General features: G+C 41.5%; 1 protein-coding gene across 1 annotated transcript in view; it reads right to left on the minus strand.

Moving 5' to 3' along the window:
• LOC128372680 (adhesion G protein-coupled receptor A3) overlaps positions 1 to 20,415 on the minus strand; it is a 159,052-nt gene that overhangs the window by 16,781 nt on the left and 121,856 nt on the right. The window contains exons 15-16 of the mRNA XM_053332805.1: positions 12,767 to 12,894; positions 7,107 to 7,230 (exon numbers count right to left, since the gene is read on the minus strand). Coding sequence (XP_053188780.1) covers positions 7,107 to 7,230; positions 12,767 to 12,894 — 252 coding nt within the window. The remainder of the gene's footprint in view (positions 1 to 7,106; positions 7,231 to 12,766; positions 12,895 to 20,415) is intronic.

Here is a 20,415-nt window from a genome sequence, read left to right on the forward strand (position 1 = left end):
AGAGATGACTTTGACTTTGAGGCCGTAAAAGACACTGGATGCTGCATAGCGACAGTACCACAGTAGGCGGGGAGGCAGTGCAACTCTGAAGAGTGGCATACAGATAGAGAGTGGGAAGACGAGTATAGGATGCAGGTGGAGATGGTGAGGGAGGAAGGGGTGTGGGGCGGAGGGCTGGGTGGGTAGTGCATGCTTGAAGTGCTGCGAGAGAGCTGCCAAAGCTAGTTTCAGAGCTCCTTGAAGTTCCTTCTGTCGGAGGGAGAACATGTACTTATGTGTCCTCCTGGGAGGGGAGAAGGGGGTGCATGCGAGTGTGTATAGGAGGGAGGTGAGATGATTGGGGGAGAACTCAGCAGGCATTTCAATGTGTGTATGTGTCTGTGAGTGTCGTGTGATCACACTTCTCCTCAAGCAGTACTGTAATTATCCCAAATTGTGTCTGGTGGGGCCTGCCTGAATCCCAGTGGAACTGCAGACAATCTGGGCTCCTGCCCAAATCTGCAGAGAGTTATCCTGTTAGCAGTGATTGGGTAAAGGAGGAGCAGCAAGAAACAGTTAAAGGCCCTGGGATAAAATTAGATAAATGAATGAATGCTAAATAAATTAAAGAGCAAGTGCAGGGCCAACTACATTAGAGCTTTATGAACACCTGCACTGCTGGACAGAAGGTGTGCTACCTGAGTAGACTTCAGTAAGATTTATAGGCACTGATTTTCTAATAAGGCATACTTTATAAAGGGCTTATAAATTGTAAGTAAGCAATTCATCTAATCAATAATTTGCCTAATGCTTTATAGACTAGTTGTAAGCAATTAATAAGTACGACTTTTGGGTTGTTGTTAAAAATCGTTTTTGGCTTGCTCTTTAATACATTAGAACTTCAACACACAGTTTGATCAGTGAGAGTAGCTTCTGAAAAAGGACTACAAAAATATCCACACTAAAATCCATCTGTTTCTTCATCTATTAATTATTATTGTGGTGGATTAACCCACTCACAAGTACTCACTATTAAAGAGATGATTAAAAAAGGAGAATAAACACCAGCAAAAAGGCTTTTTGATGCCTAGCCACACAAAAGCTGTTCTTATTAATGACATATAAAGAAGAAAACTTCCCAATTCTCTGATTCCAGCTTCTCAAATGTGAACATTTCCATGTCTCTTTGGTTGACTGTGATAATAAAATGGAATATATTTGAGTTGTTCTGACAGTAATATTTAAGAAACAAAACTATCCTACTATATTCTCTGATATATTAATGATTTATGAATATACTTTGTATATACGTGATCACATAACCCAATTATCTTTGATTAGGATCTCTTAGGTAATCACAATGGTGACCTAGATATGTACTGACACTTAAAACTTGACAGTGCTCTCACAAACAAACAATGTAACTGCAGAGCTGTTTCTATATTAACCTCAGTGTATCTGTTACACTTTCTTGTTACAGATATAAACTGTATATTTCTATGATAAGCTAATACTTTGATCTACTTTGTCTATTGATCAGCCAATTCATCAATCAGTTACAGTGTATTATTCCCTTACAATGTATGTCTTATTAGAAAGCGGTGCCAATATAATTATTTAACTATACATATTGCGGTGGATATTTATGGATGTTTCAATAGACTGTTCTCACTGCAGACATTTTATTAATAACATCACTGATGAATCTGTTAAAATGTTCTTGTAAGCCATGACAGTGTGACAGTGAGCATGTATGTACAAAACCAGGACTAGGACCCTAAAACTGAAGCAGCAAGATAACAAATTCAGCCATTGCTCTTTTTTATCATTTTATCATCTACACCTGTGTCTTCTGTGAAAAAGCTTATGGTGACGAATATTTAAAGTATGAAGTTCATCATTCAGATGTCTGTCAGCACAGTGAGGAGCAGTAACTATATGCAAGTTATTAATGATAGTTATTAGTGATGTTAAACGGCAGGGAGCAGGTGAGCAGCGGGGGAAGCGGCGTTTTATGACAAACGCCAGCTTTTCGTGTCGGTTACGGTTGTCGAGAAAAACTTGACAGCTGACACAAGTGGTGACGTCTGACAGACTTCTCTGTCACCGAGCCTCCTGCTAAGCGGCTCAAGCAAAAAAGCTAGCTGGCGTCAAATATGAAGTTTTGCATTTCAGCGTGTAGAGGTGGAGTCTTCACACTATGGAAAAAAGGGGGCCACCCTAAGTGCTTGTGACAGCAGAAGAGGCAGCTGAGTCCCAAATGCACTGCAGCGTACAATGAAGAGAGTGAGCGAGGCCCACTGAAAGACACAGGGAATGAATGAAGGCTGTAGACACTGTCAGAGAAAAGTAGGTGTAGTGTAGTGTACATAAGTCTCTTCACGGCTACATACAGTAAATGTCCCCCCGCTGAGGTGAGCTGACAGTGGAGGATGCTCTGCTTGAGCTGATGTTTCATGCTCACAACCTGAACAGGTCCAGCTATCAATCAGCTGGAAATAAAATCCACCAGGACCATACGGCTTTCCAACCATGTGAAAAGGTAAAAAAAGAAAGAAACATATTACTTTTGAGTTCTAACTTTCTCTCTTTTTTGACACCAACTCTTATCCCAATATAGATTTCAGCTACCTCAAACACATGCCAACCAGCTCCTCTAAGTGTTATATTTGTATTCACTGTATACAAAATCATTTTATTTAGTTTAAGGCTTTCCTCTTTGTTCCGCCTCCATTGTTGCTGACTATAAACCTAAAAATAGTGAGATGTCAGCAGGCATTACTTTGACCTGTTTCCAAATCTGTCCAGATCTGTCCCAAATCTCTGTGTTCCTCCATGAGTCCCGCTCACTCATTCATAACTGTAAGCTGCAGAGATGGAGGCACTGCCGATGTGAGCACAGATCAACACAAAGCCACTAGAAGTCTTGTTACACTCACAGACAAAAAAGGTAATTGAGACCACACACTGACTGTGAAGAGTCTTGAAAGTCCCCAAGTAATCCTAGGCAGTGGTAGATGTTATTTAAATTTGCTCACATTATTCCTAAAGGATGAGTCAGAGAGACTTCACAATAACCATTTTGTTGTCCTTTGTCTATTTATGCTTTGCATACTAAACATTGAGCATTTCTCATTATCGACTAAATGGTTGAAACTGTGTGGAGGACTGCTTTACAACCTGCACTTATGTAGATGCCTTTATGTAAGCAGAGAGATGAGGCTTGACAGGAGTGAACACTAATATCCAACCAAATGAAAGACAACAGAGTGAACATGGAAACAAGATAGTCTGAAACAACAAAAAGAGTCTATTACCCTACCAGCAGCTTTATGAGGCTGAACTGAGGCGAAGAGGCTTTAAAATACATGCACATCTAAATACTAACATGTTGATGTTTAGTAGACCTATGTTTAAGCTTGATTTATGGTCAATCAGAACCAGTTCTTAAAACATGTTGTCCAACCACGTGAATACTCATAGAGACGGATCGGTTTCCAAAGCTATTCCACTGTATTTTCTTCCCTTACGTTTTTCGTTCTCTCTCTTTCCCCTGTTCTCTCTCAGGAGCCAATGGCTGATTGGCATCCACCTGTACATTCCATTTGTGCAGCTCATTGGTTTCCTCAGACTTCAAATCAGCCTATCGTCATCTAGAGTCCTTTATAAAAGAGCCAAAATTAAGAGTTCTCTATCCCATTTGTCTGCTCTTAGCCTTCCTGAGCTGTTGATACACTGTTTGATAAAACTTGTTAAGCATAATAGAAAAAGGTATGTGGTGGGAGATTGGGGCTGATAGATCAGTTGGGGTACCATTTTCACACACTTGTAGCGTGTCCAAGAGCCACCAAAGTCAGGACTATTCTCCAGGTCTGCAATTTTAACTACCTGACAATGATGAGCTTGATGACTACTCAGTACTCCGCCAAGACCAAACCCTAACTTGATAAAATCTCTCTTCCAAGATCTGTTAGAGAGAACTTTGTTAGAGAAACAACAGCTGAAAGAGCCGTGACCAGTTCAGACAGTAGGCTTGCAAAAAGAGAAGCAGTACATGTGAAGCTTTTCTCGTAACTGGCATACCTGAGGGCCTGGCTAGCTAGATGCAGTCATGCTAATGTCTTATTTGCTTTTCCATACTGGCTTTTTAAAACAACTGGAACAGATCCAGCACATACAGTGACTGGAGTGAGGGATGTGAAACACCCGTGGGCATGACGAGACAGACTCCTTGGACAATCCTAGCATTCTCATGGGATTGGCAGATTTTCTTGCCTTCCTACAGTGAGCCAGATGAGCATCGTAACACAGCAATTATTTTTAAAAGGTATGTCAAAGATGGTGCAAAACAGGTGGGGTGACTGCTTGCTGTCAGTGCTAAGGATTAGTAAAAAGTGCTGATTTTATTGCCATTCAACCAGACAAGATGACTGACATTTCCACCCAACGCCAGCTGGTGCTTGTGCTACGCCACATCAGCGCCAACAGTAACATCCAAGAGCACAAATGGACGAAAGGCCAAACTTATCGCCCAATCTTATAATGGGGGTTACTGTAATGACGGGAGCCACTGTAAGATTATGTATTCCTATGAAAATGCTCACTACCTCTACTGCTATGCACATTAGCTGAATCTTATCATGCAGCAGGAAACATCACACATCTCCAGGACTGGCACTTTTTATTTGACCTGAATGGATTTTCTGCCTTCTTCATCAGGTTATCCAAGCAAACCACTGTGGTTGATCAAGTAGTTGTGCATAGACTCCCCAGAGCTTCTACAAAACAGTGGAACATCCACAGTTGTGTTGTAAACACTGTGAACGAGCACATGGATGAACTCCTAAAGTGTTTCCAGACCATTGGAGACTCTGGGAACTTTGATCCCCTAACTGTCAGAGAGGCTGAGTGTTTTGTGAAGATACTTCAAAACAAGGCTTTCTGCTTTTTCCTGGCATTATTCCACAACATTGTGTCCAAAGTGGATATGCTATTTAACCAGCTGCAGAAGTCTTCATTAAAGCAATTGTCCAGAGATTCACAGACAGCATTCTAATGGACAGGTAAATAACTACTATTGGTGGACAAAGTTGTTGTTATTCGAAAGATGGGTTGCTCACTTCCAACAGTTTTTAAAAGCCTACATGTCAATTTCTAGAAGAGGCCTAGTTGTTATGGAAGATGGGAAGTTAACAACTTAAACTTTATTTTTTGGAGCAGGGCTTCAATTCCCTCTCTGTCTGACCAGCAGCACCAGTCCATAAAGCAGCAGAGGATGCTGGGAGCAGGACCAACAGTGGCTGGCTACAGAGGTAAGTTGTGATGTAATTGTCAGTGTTTTCCCTGGAATTTTTTACAAGCATTGTGGTATGGTGCCAAAAAACAAAAAAATACTATACCTAAACAGACACAGTGCATTCATATTTTTGTTGAACTCAGTAAAGTCCAGATTTATAACAGAGCAGTCTCAAGCCGCATGATGATTTTTGTCATAGGAACACACGAAAGAAAGTCAGTGTATAAGGCATCCTCACATGTGACAACATGACAAAATATGTGGTTTATTTATTGAAGTGCCCCTGCAGACTTTGTTTTTTTGGGGGGAAACCACTGTGCACTTAAAGGTCAGGAGAAGTAAACATACTGTAAAGTGCAACTAGGAATAATGATGTTAAAACCTTTCTAGTCGTATACTTGACTCAGACATAAGCATGTGTTCAGTCAGAGCCGATTCCTTCAAAATAGCTGTGTTGCAAATGTAAGCAGATGATGCATCTTTTACAGGTATGTCATAGCATCCTGAAGCATGCCGAGCAGCGGTTGTCCTTCACACAGCACCTCATTAGTGCAACACTGTTGCATGGAGAGTTGTTCCCACAGCACAGTGTGAAGTTCTCTGATACAGCGCTTGAAAAGACAGTGGAGGCTTACCCCATGTTGAACAAGGCCAAGCTCAAAACAGAGCTGTCCCTCATCTATGAGAACAATGAGTTCAAAGCTTGCTGTGGTGCAGTGCCTGTTTTGTGCCTTGTCCCGTCAGTGAAATCAATTCATTGTTACAAATGTGAATTTTGAGAACCTTTGGTATGCTTGGAAATGTTATAATTAGCTGAAACTAAATCTTACGTTTTATTAACTTCTACTCCTTCAATGTCTATGGTTTTGGAGCTATCATCTCTGTTTTCCCATAGTTCCACCAAGAGGACGTTGGTGCCTGAAGGACCATCTTTTGCATCTTAGCATGCTAACAATTGCTAATTAGCACTTACGTCAAAGTACAGCTGAGGCTGATGGGAATGTCATGACTTTTGCAGGTATTTGGTCATGACAAATGGAAACCTGATGATGGTTCATCAGGGGAACATGAACGTCTGAACTACATTTCATGGCAATCCATCTGATAATTGAGACATTTAATTCAAAACCACAAATGTTAGCCTCATGGTGTCACTAGAGTAAAACTGTCACAGGATCATAAGTCAGTAGGTCTCATCCTCTGGGGACTGTGGTCATCTGTACAACATTTCATGGAAGTCAAATCCACAGCTGGTGAGATATTTCAGTCTGAGTGGATATCCCCAAAGCCATGCTGCTAATGTGGCTAAAAAGAGGACAACCACAATCATGGACTTTGAAGGACCAAAAATATTTAAATACTGAGCACTGAAACCATCTAAAAGCCTAGTGCATGACAGTTATTGCCAGGGGTGGATAAGTGTTCCAAATAAAAATACTTATTATACTCTGTGATACTGCCATTTCATGAACACTTAACTGCAAGGTTTACATTCCTGGCAAAAACATATCTATACATAAGTCCATGTATATACAACCACATTCCAAAAGGTCAAGAAAATGCAACATAGAATTTGGGACATAATACCCACCATGAACCCGAGGCAACAGAAGAGGACAGAGACAGACAGGAAGGCTCATTGTGCCACCACTACATTTAACTAGTGACCAGACTATACATGTAGCTGGAGCATGAAAGAGATATAAAGCTGTATTACTGCAAGTCCACACACTGCACTCAGCGCCCTGGTTGCTGACACCTGAATAGACATTCATAATCAATTTTCTGAAAAGCTTTGAGAGTGGGACGAATGAAAAGGGGATGCACTTACTGCTTGACAGATGATGGGGTATTTGATTCGATTGATGCCGCCGGCAAACACAGCGAAGGTCAGAGCCGTGTGGAAACAGAAGTTTAGAAGCATATGCCATCCCTTCCGACTGATGCGGATTACGCTGCCAAAAGAGACCAACATGCAAAAAATTAGCAAGTACATACTACAACCCATAGTGCTTTATGTTTCATCATGATGTAAAATCTCATTGTTATTCAGTTTTCAAGGTAAATTGCCTATCACTCACATTCAGTATGATTTAAGCCAGTCTTTTACAAGGCCAGCATAAATTGCCCTTTTCTTTTACCTTGCTACTGCCATAGATTAACAACCACGGGAGTAGCTTGGTAATGCTGCTCATAGAGTACTGCAAACACGCCATTACATACTAAACTGCCCATACGTGGAATGAATAATAGAATATTTTAAAGTGCAAAAAATGTTTAACCTTGACTCAACTTTTAAAAAGTGAGGTAATCATTCACACTAAATATTTTCAACATAATTCCACACACATAAAGCTGGTATTACTCTTGTATGTAGTGCATGCCCAGTACCTGCAACCTGTATGTTCCCACTGTACAGATCAATTGAGCAGCTACAAAGCAAGTGCTCACACTGAATGTAAGCACAGAATCTCCAAATATTGTGTTTTCACATTCCCATGTTGAAATCTGGGGGTTTGAGTCTGACTGAGGACATTTGCATATATCAACAGGAAGAGACACATTTTTCACCATCATTTTATAGAAAGGAAATTGGGGGAGCATGTCTTCTAACCCTAACCCTAACCCTAACCGCTTTCACTCTTAGTAACTAACAGTTTTACAACACTGGCACCATAGAACAGTGGAAACAATGTAGAACATAATGTGAAGTAAAATAACATGAGTAACAATGCAGTTAACAGTAGTGTTAATGGCAACAAAGCATGCCTTAAGTCAATTGTGGTTTTGTATCCACAGGACTAAGGTGCAGAATATAAATGGTTTCCTCAAAAGATTCTCTTCCATGAAAAGTTTCATAAAAAAAAAAGATTGAAAGGAGATCTACAGTATGACCTTCAATGACAGAAACAATCTGCTTTTATGTTCGTTTTCACTGAACTTTTATAGGCTTGCTTTTTAAAAACTTCAGATAAAAGGAAATACATATTCAAATTGGTTTTGAATCTAAAATAAGATGTACTTTTTCAAAAGGTCAAACCTTCTGCTTAAACAGTGACAGATACAGTACAGTGGCATTACAGATTAAGATTAAGATTTCTTTATTCTGATTTTTTTAGCACTCACACACATTGAAATGAAGTTCTGCATTTGACCCATCCTATACAGTAGGAGCAGTGATCTCCAGTTGATTTTGCTAGTGATAGTGGTATTACCCCTAACATACATGTCTCTGATGGTGGGACGGATTCAAGACACCCATCTGAAACTCAGGCAAACATGGGGAGAACATGCAAACTCTACATAGAAAGCAGCTGGGATGGCTGGTACCTTCTTGCTGTAAGACAACAGCGCTAACCACTGGGCCACTGTGCCGCCCATAAAAGAAGAACATAATAGTAATTTAAACCCTGCATTAACAAAACGGTAACATTTCCTACAAACTGCATAACCTTTGTTTTAGAATATTGTCAGGCAAAGGGCTTTTAGTTCTTTTCAGTAAAAACTTAATGTGTTATTCCGTGTACAATCTTCACAGCTCTTTCACACATATTTACAGTCACAGTACATGGAAGAGTATGTGCACACAAATAGGAAATCACTCTGCTGCTTTGATGATGAAATAAAAAGAGATTGTTTCCACTTGGCTGGCCCAATTGAAGTTTTTACAATGTGAAACTATTCACTTATATCCACTTTGTGAAATATGGCATCTGCCAGGGGGTTATGCAGCCTTGGGCACGGCACTTAACCCACATTACCATTTCCCATCCAGCTGTTAAAGAATAGGCTAAATAGGTCAGACAATACGGACATATTTGCCGTACTGTATGAATTAACAGACCATCTATTCTTTTAATTACTTCCCCGTGTCACCTCCCTCTGTTTTATCCGTACAGTCCCTGTCACCATTTGAAATTAGATAACCCTGTGCTGGAAATCTCCACTCCCCAAAATGGAGGAGCGGAGCCCCAGCTGCACGTGATCCAACTGTAGATGAAGCAGTGGCTCAACAGTGAGCTATGAGGCGTGTCTGGGGCCGGGCTTCACTGCTCTGCGTAAAGGGAGGGGAGAGTTAAGGCTGCTGTTGTCGACGCTTCTGCCGAGGTCCAGGTACTGAACTCCATCCAGCAAAGAGGACATAAATCAGGCCGGCTCCTGGCCCTCCATGGAAAGGGGAGGGGGGTTTCATAGGGTTTGCTCTCAGCTTTCATTGGGTCAAGTACATTAACCTGGCAACCCTCCACATCCCCATGTCCCAGAGGGTGGGGGTGGTAGGGGGTAAAACTGTCCTCTCTCTCTGCATCTGCTCCCTCACCCTGTACCCGCTGCTGAGCCAACTGTAGAGGCAATAAAGCTATGGACAGTATAATATGACACATTATGTCATGGGTAGTTTCAGGCAAGCAATTTCATTGGTGGAAGACACGTTCCAAATATGACGACAAGTCCCATAAACGACAGGTAGCAGCGCTGTTAAATGAAAAAAATGGAAGGGGCTGTATGCAAATTATTGTGGAGAACAGGCAGCAGCATTGTAACTGGGCCAGTACATTACAGTGGTTAAAATGAATAACACTATACATTTATTTTCAACATGTATATATCACTATTGATAGCAACCGCTTTTACATTACATTACATAGTCATCTAAACAAATAAACAGTTGGCACTCACAGACCTACAGTCTTTTATATTTTGTGGACAAATGCGAATGCCTTTCAGCTACAAGCTATCATCGCTTTATGCTGATGATGTCTTGGTTTGTTTGTATGTTTAGATCCTAGCAACAACCGTGCAACTGACGCTTTGTTCAAGATTTGGAGCTGTATGCGCTGCTGCTTTTCACTATTTAGTCATCTGACCCATTGTTAATATAATAATGAGGATTAGTGCGGCTTTAAGTATCTAATTTGGTTGCTTGTAACAATTCATTTGGACATTACACAATATGATCATACCATCATGATCCCACAAAATCTATGGTATGTTTTAGTAATGCACTGCTCTACATGGTAGTATTTACTATATTTTCTCTTTCTATCTGCATTTACAGTATCTTTACTACAATTTACTGTACAAATCTGGTTTTCACTCCTTTTATGTGAAGGCTTATGAAATTATACGCCTTAGTCCTGTCACTGAATGTGTAGTAACCCTAACCAACAAACTAAAGTTTTCATAGATTTTGTCGCTCCTGTTGTTTTTCTTCTTCTTCTGAGATCTACTACCTATATTTGGGGATTCTGCCACCAAGACCCCTGTCATACTTTGGCTGATATAAACAGGAAGTGTAATGTTGCTATGGAGTAAGCCGGCTAGAAATGAGTTACACCTGAGCCCCGTTTTCTTGGCACGAGATCTGAAGTTGCAGAGATCTTCCTTTTAATTTGATTTGTATTCAAGGATGTTTGTCCTTGTTGGACATTCATAATACAACCTTTATGACTCTGAGACTTTTAAGGCAAATTGCGCCACTCCTTTTAGCTGCTCCTCGTCAATCATGCGTTACCATTTCACCCATAATCATAGATTCTACCTCGATGTGTGTACTGTACGTATGTGTTAGTCAGCTGAAGTGAGAAAGTGACAAATTCAAAACACTATCCTCGAACAGCTTCCCTCGCATTCTGAACCATTTAACACGCGGCCCTAGCACTTCACGGCTTGGATACTGTCAGTCAGCTGGAGTGATACTACACAACTAAAGTGTTACTAAACAGAGATGTCTTTTAGTGCTGGGTAGTGCCTGGAGGGAGGTGGTGTGGACGAGGACGAGGAGGAGGTGTTGGGAGTTAGTTAATGTGAGCGCCGTTGAAAAGAAAGAACCCTCTAACCACCCCCTCCCCCTCTGTGTGACAGATACGACAAAAAGCTCCGGCTTCCTGTCTCTAAATATGGGCTTGTTCTCACTCTAGTTTGGACTTTAATGGATTGCTCTGAGAGGCACTTTGTGAAGGATAAAAGTGTTTTGAAATGCACTTTAACAAACATGGCAAAATCACCGGAAGGTATCATTGTATGATCATAAATGTGGATTATTATCCTTTTTTCCCCTGAATTACTTGTGTGGCTAAATCTTAAATTATATGACAAGATTATGTTTAAAATATGCTTTACACTACGGCTCTTTTCTGTCACGTATCACCTCTAAAAATCTAAACTCATTACTGTTTTTCTTCTCATATCTGTTTATCTACTTCTTACCATTTACAATGGCAGAAGATTCATTTAAATGGGCAAAACCGGTTTGTATTATTTGTATTTGTTCCCTTCATAAATGCAGTGATGTGTTACTCCAGTTTCATTTAAAAATAAAAGCTCCCATTGAAGGTTTTTAGCCCTCTGCTTCACACATCATGACTGTTAATATGCCGCAGCTGTCTAAAAACCCCTGTAAAGCATGTTTATTATTCGTTTTTATTTCTGGGTCACAAATCCAAACCACTCAAACATCAGAACATACTGCTCTGACTGCTATCTGTTTGCGTTTCAGTCCAATCAAAAATCTCAATCTTCTGCAATTCTGAAATGACTCCCGTCTGTATTGCACCTCTCAATTTTTCCTCCTCCAAGTCGATACTGCGGCGCTAGACGACAGTAAGTGATGCTGCCGTTCGGAGCCACAGATGCTGTCATCGCTGTCTGACTGACGAAGGACGCGCCCCTGTCTCCGTCTCGCGCGTCGATGAGGTGATGGATGCGGACGGGAAATGTTTGCGACTAACTTTTTTGCGCTTTAGTTGCGAGGACAAGAAATCATGACCAAATATTTCTGCTTAAGGTAATATCATTAAACTGTTTGATTCGACAAATGTGACAATATTTCCTGAAAATGTGACATTTGAGAATTTCCTTGTATCAAAATAGATGGAGAGCTATTACAATAATACCACATTAATGCCACTGACAAGATAAAGTGAGTGATGCTCGGCGAAGGCAACAGATGATAAATTGGTGCTGAAATAATACGCCAGACAGGCTCCCCTCCTGCTTTAATGACAGCAGCCACCAGCAGATGAACCTAAGACGAGCCGACAGATGCCACACTGCGAAAACACCAGAGCCACACAGTACATTCTCTGTCCTCATCGCTATATGGAATGAAAGGAACAAAGGTGGCCTCGAGCACCACTCAGAAATGCATCATACATTTAGGTAAAGTGGTGCTCCGACTGTCTATAACACTCACACACACACACACATATTTCAGTATGTGTTTTAGATCCGCTTAGTCAGACGGGCTGCAGTGCTTCACGCCAGCCTAAAGCTTCTGACTCACACCACAGTCAGCGTAGGATCTATGTCAGAGGAGTCAAAAACTAACTGTAAACCACGAAGGTAAAAAAAAAAAAGCGAGAAATGAGGGGATTACATTAACGCCTGTGTGAATGACCAGATATAGGAATGTTAAGTTAAGGGGTGGGATTTTAAATTTAAGGCGCAGCAGAGTGAGGAGCAAATGCATACTTGGTAGTGACTTCTCCTTACCTGTGGTGCACTATGTAGGTGATGATGGAGGCGAAGAGGCAGAGCAACATGACTGCCGTGCAGGCATACACGACCGGGTGCAAAAACTCCCCAGGGTACTGGGGGAAAGACAGCACCTTCTTCAGATCCTGAGGCAGAAACAGAAAAGAAAAAAAAAGTGGAGATTAGAGGAGAGGCGTCATACATACAGTATCATAAGAAATAATCAAGAGGTAAGAATGAGGCCTGCACGGTGACAGGGTTTCACAAAAAAAAAAAAACGCCCAAAAGACGGAGATGATGAGCTCTACATATGCATGGGCACAGTATACTGCGCCGACGAGATATGTGAACGAAATACAAATGAATGTCAAGGAAATGTCTGGGAGTTAGAACGCTGTCCAAATCAGCATGAAGGAGTAACAACCCTGTCGAAGTGAATATTCTTTCCCTGAATTTACATTTCGCATTTCAGGCATTTAGCTGACACTCTTATCCGGAGAGACTGAATGCAACAATAGAATAAGCTTACTAGTCTGCCAACATTTAAAAAAAAACAAAACTAAACAAATATGGAAAAGAGCCAGGCAAAAAAAAAAAAAAAGAAATAAATGAATAAATAAAGAAAACAAAGTTAAGTCGCTCTTTGTGTGTCCTTTAGGGACACATTGTTAACAGACGCTCATTAAACCCTTATCAACATCATGCTCGTTGTGCTTGGTTATTTTACATTAAGTCTACAACTCTTAACAGCTACACTGTGACAGCTCCAGCTTAGAACTCTCAAAATACAGGCGACTCTTAAAAATGTGATTTACGCTTCATTTATCTCTGGATCTGTAAGCATTAGATCTGTTGAGGGAGATTTAAAAAAAAACAACAGAGAATGATCTCCAGAACTATTGTAAAAGCAGTACACTCATCTCAAATGCACTCGACTAGCCCTCGCTCTGTGCCACAGGCGGATGGAGTGCCAGCAGTGACGTCACGCGGTTTTAGGCTCCGTCATGTTGACGTTGCTAAATAAAGCGCACCTGATCTCCATAACCCCACCAGCTCAGTGTGAGTTTGTGTCTGCGAGAGTGATCCACATACACGCTGTCTGATTTCATCATTGTCTCTGTGAGTAGCCAAGTGGGATATTCACCCTCTCTCTCTCTCTATCTCTGTGTGTGTGTGTGTGTTTATCTAAAGGCTGATGAGCCTGTCGGGGGCTCGCGAGGGGTCGTAACCTTCAACTGAGCATTTATAAGAACTGTTGTAAAGTAGCTGACGAGCTGAGATGAAAGGTTTGGGGACAGGACACTGGGGAGATGTAGCAGAGGAGAGTGTGTGTGTGGTAGAGACACTCATCGCTGAGGCTAATAAAGCCTTTCCTGGGTGTTGGAGGGGAAAAAAGAAGAAGAAAAAAAAAGTGAAAGAGTTGGAACCATGAATTCTTGACAAGCTAAAGTTTTGTCTTTCTGTTGAGAAACTTCACAGACATCACATATAATCATCTCTTGATAACTGGTGAATATTAAGACTTTCACATTGCTCCTTATGCATTTCCAAAAGACCAAGAGTGAGTTTAAAGCAATAGTTTGGCATTTTTAGGAAATACAGAGTTAGATGAGAGAGAGATACCACTTTCATATATGTCCATTTAATATGAAGCTGCAGAGAGCGGTTAGCTTAGCTTAGCATAAAGACTGGAAACAGAAGGAAACAGCTAGTCTAAAGGTACCAAAATCTGTTTAGCAGCACCTCAAAAGCTCAATAATTAGCACGTTATATCTCGTTTGCTTAATCTGTCCAAAAACTAAAGTGAAAAAAATGACTATTCACTATTTTACTTACTGCCTAAAGTCTCCAATGGTTGCCTAGCAATGGCGTCAAAATCTCCAACAGAAAATAAATGACTGCGTTTCCTAAAATGCCAAATTACTCCTTTAAAGCATATGTTAGCTATACAGGCTAATCCTATGCAAAGTCACTGTGGTCTGGGGTCAGTCCCAGTTCATACAAAATGAAAGGAAGGGTAAACCAGGGATTGGTCACCAGTCTATCACAGGGCAAACACATACATATAAAACAGACAACCATTTACACCTATATTCACACCTGTGGGTCATTTTAGAGTCATACTAACTGAACCTGCATGTGTTTGCATTGTGGGAGGAAACTAGAGCACTTGGAGGACAATAATGCAGACAATGGGCAACAATGCACACACAAAGAGACATTAAGAACACCCAATTGGTAATACTGGCATTGACCGGTCATTGGCTGAATCATTATTTTGCAATCTTGGTAAATAGATATTTTCCCCAAAACTCCATGTACATTTCATTCATTTTCAGTTCTAAACCTGCATTAACTGTTTTTTTTGGCAATTTGTGCAACAAGCCGCAATCTCAACATTATTATCTATAAGTTGCTGTTGTGAACATGTAGGTAACAGCACAGATGTGGCAAGCACCTCATTCCATATCTCCAATCTGCTGGACAGAATGACCTCCAGCAACAAGGATTTGGGATAAAAAACGAGCTCACAGCAGAGTAAAGTATCTACACGGTTCACATCAGAAGTCCAAACTGTCACGCTGCAAGGTAACGTGATGTCAGCTCAGGTGTAATATGTCGCTGTCTTTTTTTTTTTAACAGTGCACATCCTGCTAGTAATCCAAAGAGACACATTAATGCTAATTCTACACAACATCAACTGTTTGCTTTTCAGCTGTGAAATTAGTTTGGTTTTACTGTTAATTTGGTTTCACACTGCAATATCCATTCCAAACAAAGCCAAATAGACTATCATTGCTTTTTAATGCGGCTTTGCACACCTGCTCTTATTATTTTATAGGACGGTTATTGTTTTAAGGGAATTTTATGTCTTTGAATGTATGTTTTTTTTCTTCAAGTATTTTTAATCTTGAGCACCTGAAAAAAAAGAAAAAGTGATATGATATTTTGCCATATCATCCACATAACACCCCCAATAAAAGATCACAGCAGCTTTAATATTAACCATAATCTCTCTGAAGAACTTTCTGTAGCCGAAATTAAAAGTATGATAGAAGAAAAAAATTCAGTGCGATCATCAATCTACACACAGATAGACATTTAGAACTTTTGCTGCTTGTAGCTTGGCCAGCAAGTCGAAAATGACGAGACGGAAGAGGGATGGCTTAAGAAACGGAGTAGACGACTTCAATTAGACCTGAGCAATAAACCGTCCTTTCATTTGGAGCACAGCTGCACGCAAATCGATAGACAGACAGACAGGAAGGAAAACATGAGAAAGTAGCCCACAGCGGGCAAACAGAATATGAGAAACAGATCCGAAAATGTAAACAGCTTCACATAATTTGTAAGTTGCTGATTTGCAGGGAATTATTAAGTTTGTATTTGTCCTCCGAGCGATATCATCGAAGGGACAATGAAAACTTGTGTTAATTACCGCTCAATGAAATGATGTGTCTGGGGAAAAAAAAAACAAACATATTGCCTAAAGCAGGAAACCAGCAAGAAATCCTGTTGAAGTGAAGCTTTAGAGTCAGTAAGCTGATTTATATACTTCAGACAGCACTTCATAGGAGTTTGGATCATGACAAATAACCCCACACTAACGTCAACACATCCAAAAGGTCAAAGAGAAAATGTTTCTGAGGGAATCAGTTACTGCATCGCTAAAAAACTGAACTATGCTCAGACATATTGAGCGTGATGCTAAACGCATTGTAAGTGACAGCGGCTACAGTTGAATGGCTTTAGATGGGATGGAGGAAGTCAAACGCCCTCATGGGACGTATTATCATCATCATCATCATCATCACCGGGCTTACAGTGTTGACTGAGACTGTCAGCCCACCTCACCTCTAGAGCCTTTCACCATTTGTCACCGTCAACAAATAAAGCTCGCCAGTTACCCAGCTGAGGAAGTGCTGAGCTGCTTTTTTTCCTTTTTTTTACAGAATCCATAAGACATCGTGCATCTTGTAAGAGTTTACGTACTTGCTAAAGCAAATACAAGAAATCGATGGAGTGTAAAATTCGGTGCTAAAACACAAACAGCTGAACATGCTTTTTGAAGGATTTGCAGTATTTATCACAATGAATTATTTACTGCTAATGCCTTCAATGTTGCGGTACATGTATGTGGTGACTATAAAATCTCTTCAATCTACTATTTTAAATGTTTATTTCATGTTTGTTCATTTTAAATTTATTCACAGCACTTTCTGCTATTTTTCAGTTACTAGTAGCTAATCTATTTCTATCAGCTATAATGGGACCCTACACCATTAGCACCACAGTTAAAAACCAAGTCTTTTTTTTACCTGTGTCCATGCTACATACTTGAAACACATTAGAATTAATACGATGCAAATTGGGAGGCGATTAAAAGCCTAAACCTCGACTAACGGCCACACGTACTGTTCCCAACATTGAAGTGAACCAAGACAGTCTAACATAACTGTCCCAGCTGTGCTGTCGATAGAGGAGCTGAGAATCAGTTGTGACTAAAGCTGCAGAAGCAGGAGAGGTCTTCATATCTGAACAGCAGGACATTACATTCACACAAAGAGCGTGCAGAGGTCTGGATTTACTGCTGCAGGAAATATTTAACACTTTCACTGTCTGCTCAGTCTGTGCTATTTCAGTTCACTGTGAAGTATAGACAGGTGGCAAAGCCAGGATCTGCTTTAGAAGGAATTAACATTTTTTTAAATGAACGACTGAGAGAAACTGATGATTAATCTATAATACATGAAACAAGCACCTACAGTTACATCACTCACTTTTATCTTTGGATTACACACTCAATTCATTTAATGAGCGGAGCTGAAATGATCCGTCGATTAGTCGATTGACAGCAAATTCATCTGTACTGATTAATTGTTTATGTCAAAACAAACATGCTAAAAATAACCTGATTCCAGTTTGAGTATTAGATAGAGAGTAAATTGAATATCTTTGGGATTTGTATTATTTGTCAGACAAATGAAGCACACTGAATATGTTTACTTGGACTCTGGGAAATGACATTTTTCACAATTTCCTGATACTTTATACACAGTATCTCAACAGAAAGTATTTGACAGATGAAGTGATAATGAAAATAATCATTAGCCGCAGCTTTAATCGAGACTTTAGATGGTAAACGAGCACACATTTTGGACTTCCTGCTATGTTCATTCATGTGGCGTCTACACACAGCTCAAGTACTTCCAAAATGACTCAAGGGCAGAGGGAGCATCTTTTAAAAGATTGAAAGGCAAAACAATCTTCCTGTTGTGATGCGTCAGTTATGTAACGTGTTACCCCCATTATAAGATGTAGCAGACAAATGCGGGGCTGAACAAGAAACAGGAACACCACAAAAAAAAAAACTATAACACAATTTTATGAGAGCAATAAAGAGACATTTAATGCTAAAGTGCTGATGGACCAGGTGGATTCTAGACCAGCTCCATCTAAAGGACAGCTGTAGCCTAAAGAAACAGGCCTGGCTAGACTGAATGACTAACATCCTTCCCTCCTTTAACAATATGATAACAGCACCTCTGTGCAAGACACTTACCAGCTGCTCCACCGACTGCAGCTGAACTACCATTTTATGGGTCGGCGTATAAGGCGGCACATACAAGGAGGGTGAATCTTGAAGAAAAGAGCGTGCATGCACAGCAGAACCCTCCTCTGGACAAATAAAGGTTAAAAAAAAAAAAAAAAAAAAAAGACTTTACAGCAGGCAGAGCTGAGGGAGAGAATAGCAGGGAGGGATGAAGGGAGACTGTTCCTTTCAGCAGATAGATAGCTCCAAAGAAAAATGGCGAGGGCCGGCTTACAGGGGTGACCTGAACAAATTGTTCATGTGGCTCCTAGAAGCAGCGTTTGTGCTCCAGAGGTGATGCGAGGTTAGACTGCAGCAGCACATACAGAATAGAAGGGGTCAAGCAGGATGAAAGCACAATACTGCACTGTATAGCACTGAGCAGTGACTCAAACACAATTGCTTCTCAGTGGTGGTTATTATCTAACTATTAATCATCTTCTGGAAGAAAAAACAAGTGAAGAATGACTGGTGTTTGTGCCTCTCTCTGCTCTCTCGCCTTTTCCATCAGATACGTTGAAGTTATGTATAGCCTTCGCTGTGTCGTGGCTCGCTACGGTAACAGACTGTAAAAGCCGCAGTTCCCTCGTTGACCCGGCTGTCGTGATGACTGATAGGCCGTTGGCATAGCTCGCGACGTGCTCCCGACAACTCCGCCCGGGCTCGTGCTCTTCCTCGACGGAGCCAAACGGCGCGCATGCCAACGAGAGAGGGGGTTGGGGTGGGGGGGGGGTTTGGGCCGAAGAGCAGCCAGCTTCCAAATGTGATTCCTCCACTCCAGTTATTATCATTATTGCTATCGTATTACATCACGGCGCTACAGCCACTTTATTGCTGCGTCTGTACGTGGCTAGCAGACACACACACACACACACACACACACACACACACACACACACACACACACACACACACACACACATACAGGACAATGTGACCAGGCCCTCTGACAGCGCCATTCATTACAGCATCGGGCAACGATATTACCATACAGGGCAGCTTAGTCTGTTCTGGATTAGCACTGGCATGTTACGTCTAAACATGCCTCCATTGTCCGCCCCCCCCAACCCATACACCCCCCCTCCCCCAATCCACCCCCTTCCACCCCTCTTAGCCCTTAGCCTCGGGCAGCTAAACAGGCCCCTGATCCCCTGTTTGTGTTGTAGTTACAACTTTAATCCACGATCCACCCTCCCCATGCCAAAATCAGATTACGAGAGTCAATTAAACTTGCTCTCAGCCGTAATCTGTGGCGCACAGGCACAGCGAAAGGATACCCAGGCCTGCGGAATAATAATAAAAAAAAAAGGGACGAATGTACTGTTGTTGATCTATGAGGACTTACAGGCTCGGGGGTATTGTTCGGAGCCCAGCTGATGGGTTGTGACGGTGAAATGAGCAACCTGTAGGAGCTAGAAATGAGACTTAGCACAAGTTTTTTTTTTTTGCGTTCAAATTGCGGAACCCGCATTTCAATCTGCGACATATGTCCTCCCAAACGCACTCCTTTCCCTTGTTGTAGTCACGTCGGCGCACGCAAGAACGCACAAACATTGTAGCAGAGAGAGAGAGAGGGAGAGGGGAAGGGAGGAGAAAGGGAGTGAGAGGAAAACAAAATTAAAATCCTCTAGTGAACAAGCCTGCAGGCACTCTGGGCTCCCAGCTCTCCCATCCACCACTGTGTTTTATCATCCTTGAGTGGTCCGGGTGAACGTTGGAACAGGACCGGAGTGTGTGCAAATCAACCCCCCCCCCCCCCCCCCTCACCCCCACCCGCCCCCCTTCACCACCTCTCTATATACAGCGTCAGATAACAGATAGAGACAGGACAGCGGAGGGACAGAATAACCTCCGGACTTGTCCCGAAAAGAAAAGAAAAGAAAAGAAAAAAGAAAAAAAAACAGTTGCGCGCCATTAACGCCGGGGTCGTCGATGTTTCCGGTGGGCACCTCGCCACCGCCGCTGCTTCGAGATGCGGCCGTGCTCGTAATCAGCGGGAAAAACGTCGGACGGGCGGAGGAGAACGGGACCCCGCCGTGAAACGGGTAATCAAATCAAAGCACACATCCGTCAA

Source organism: Scomber japonicus, chromosome 14 (assembly GCF_027409825.1).
Source record: "Scomber japonicus isolate fScoJap1 chromosome 14, fScoJap1.pri, whole genome shotgun sequence".
Taxonomy (NCBI): Eukaryota; Metazoa; Chordata; class Actinopteri; order Scombriformes; family Scombridae; genus Scomber; species Scomber japonicus.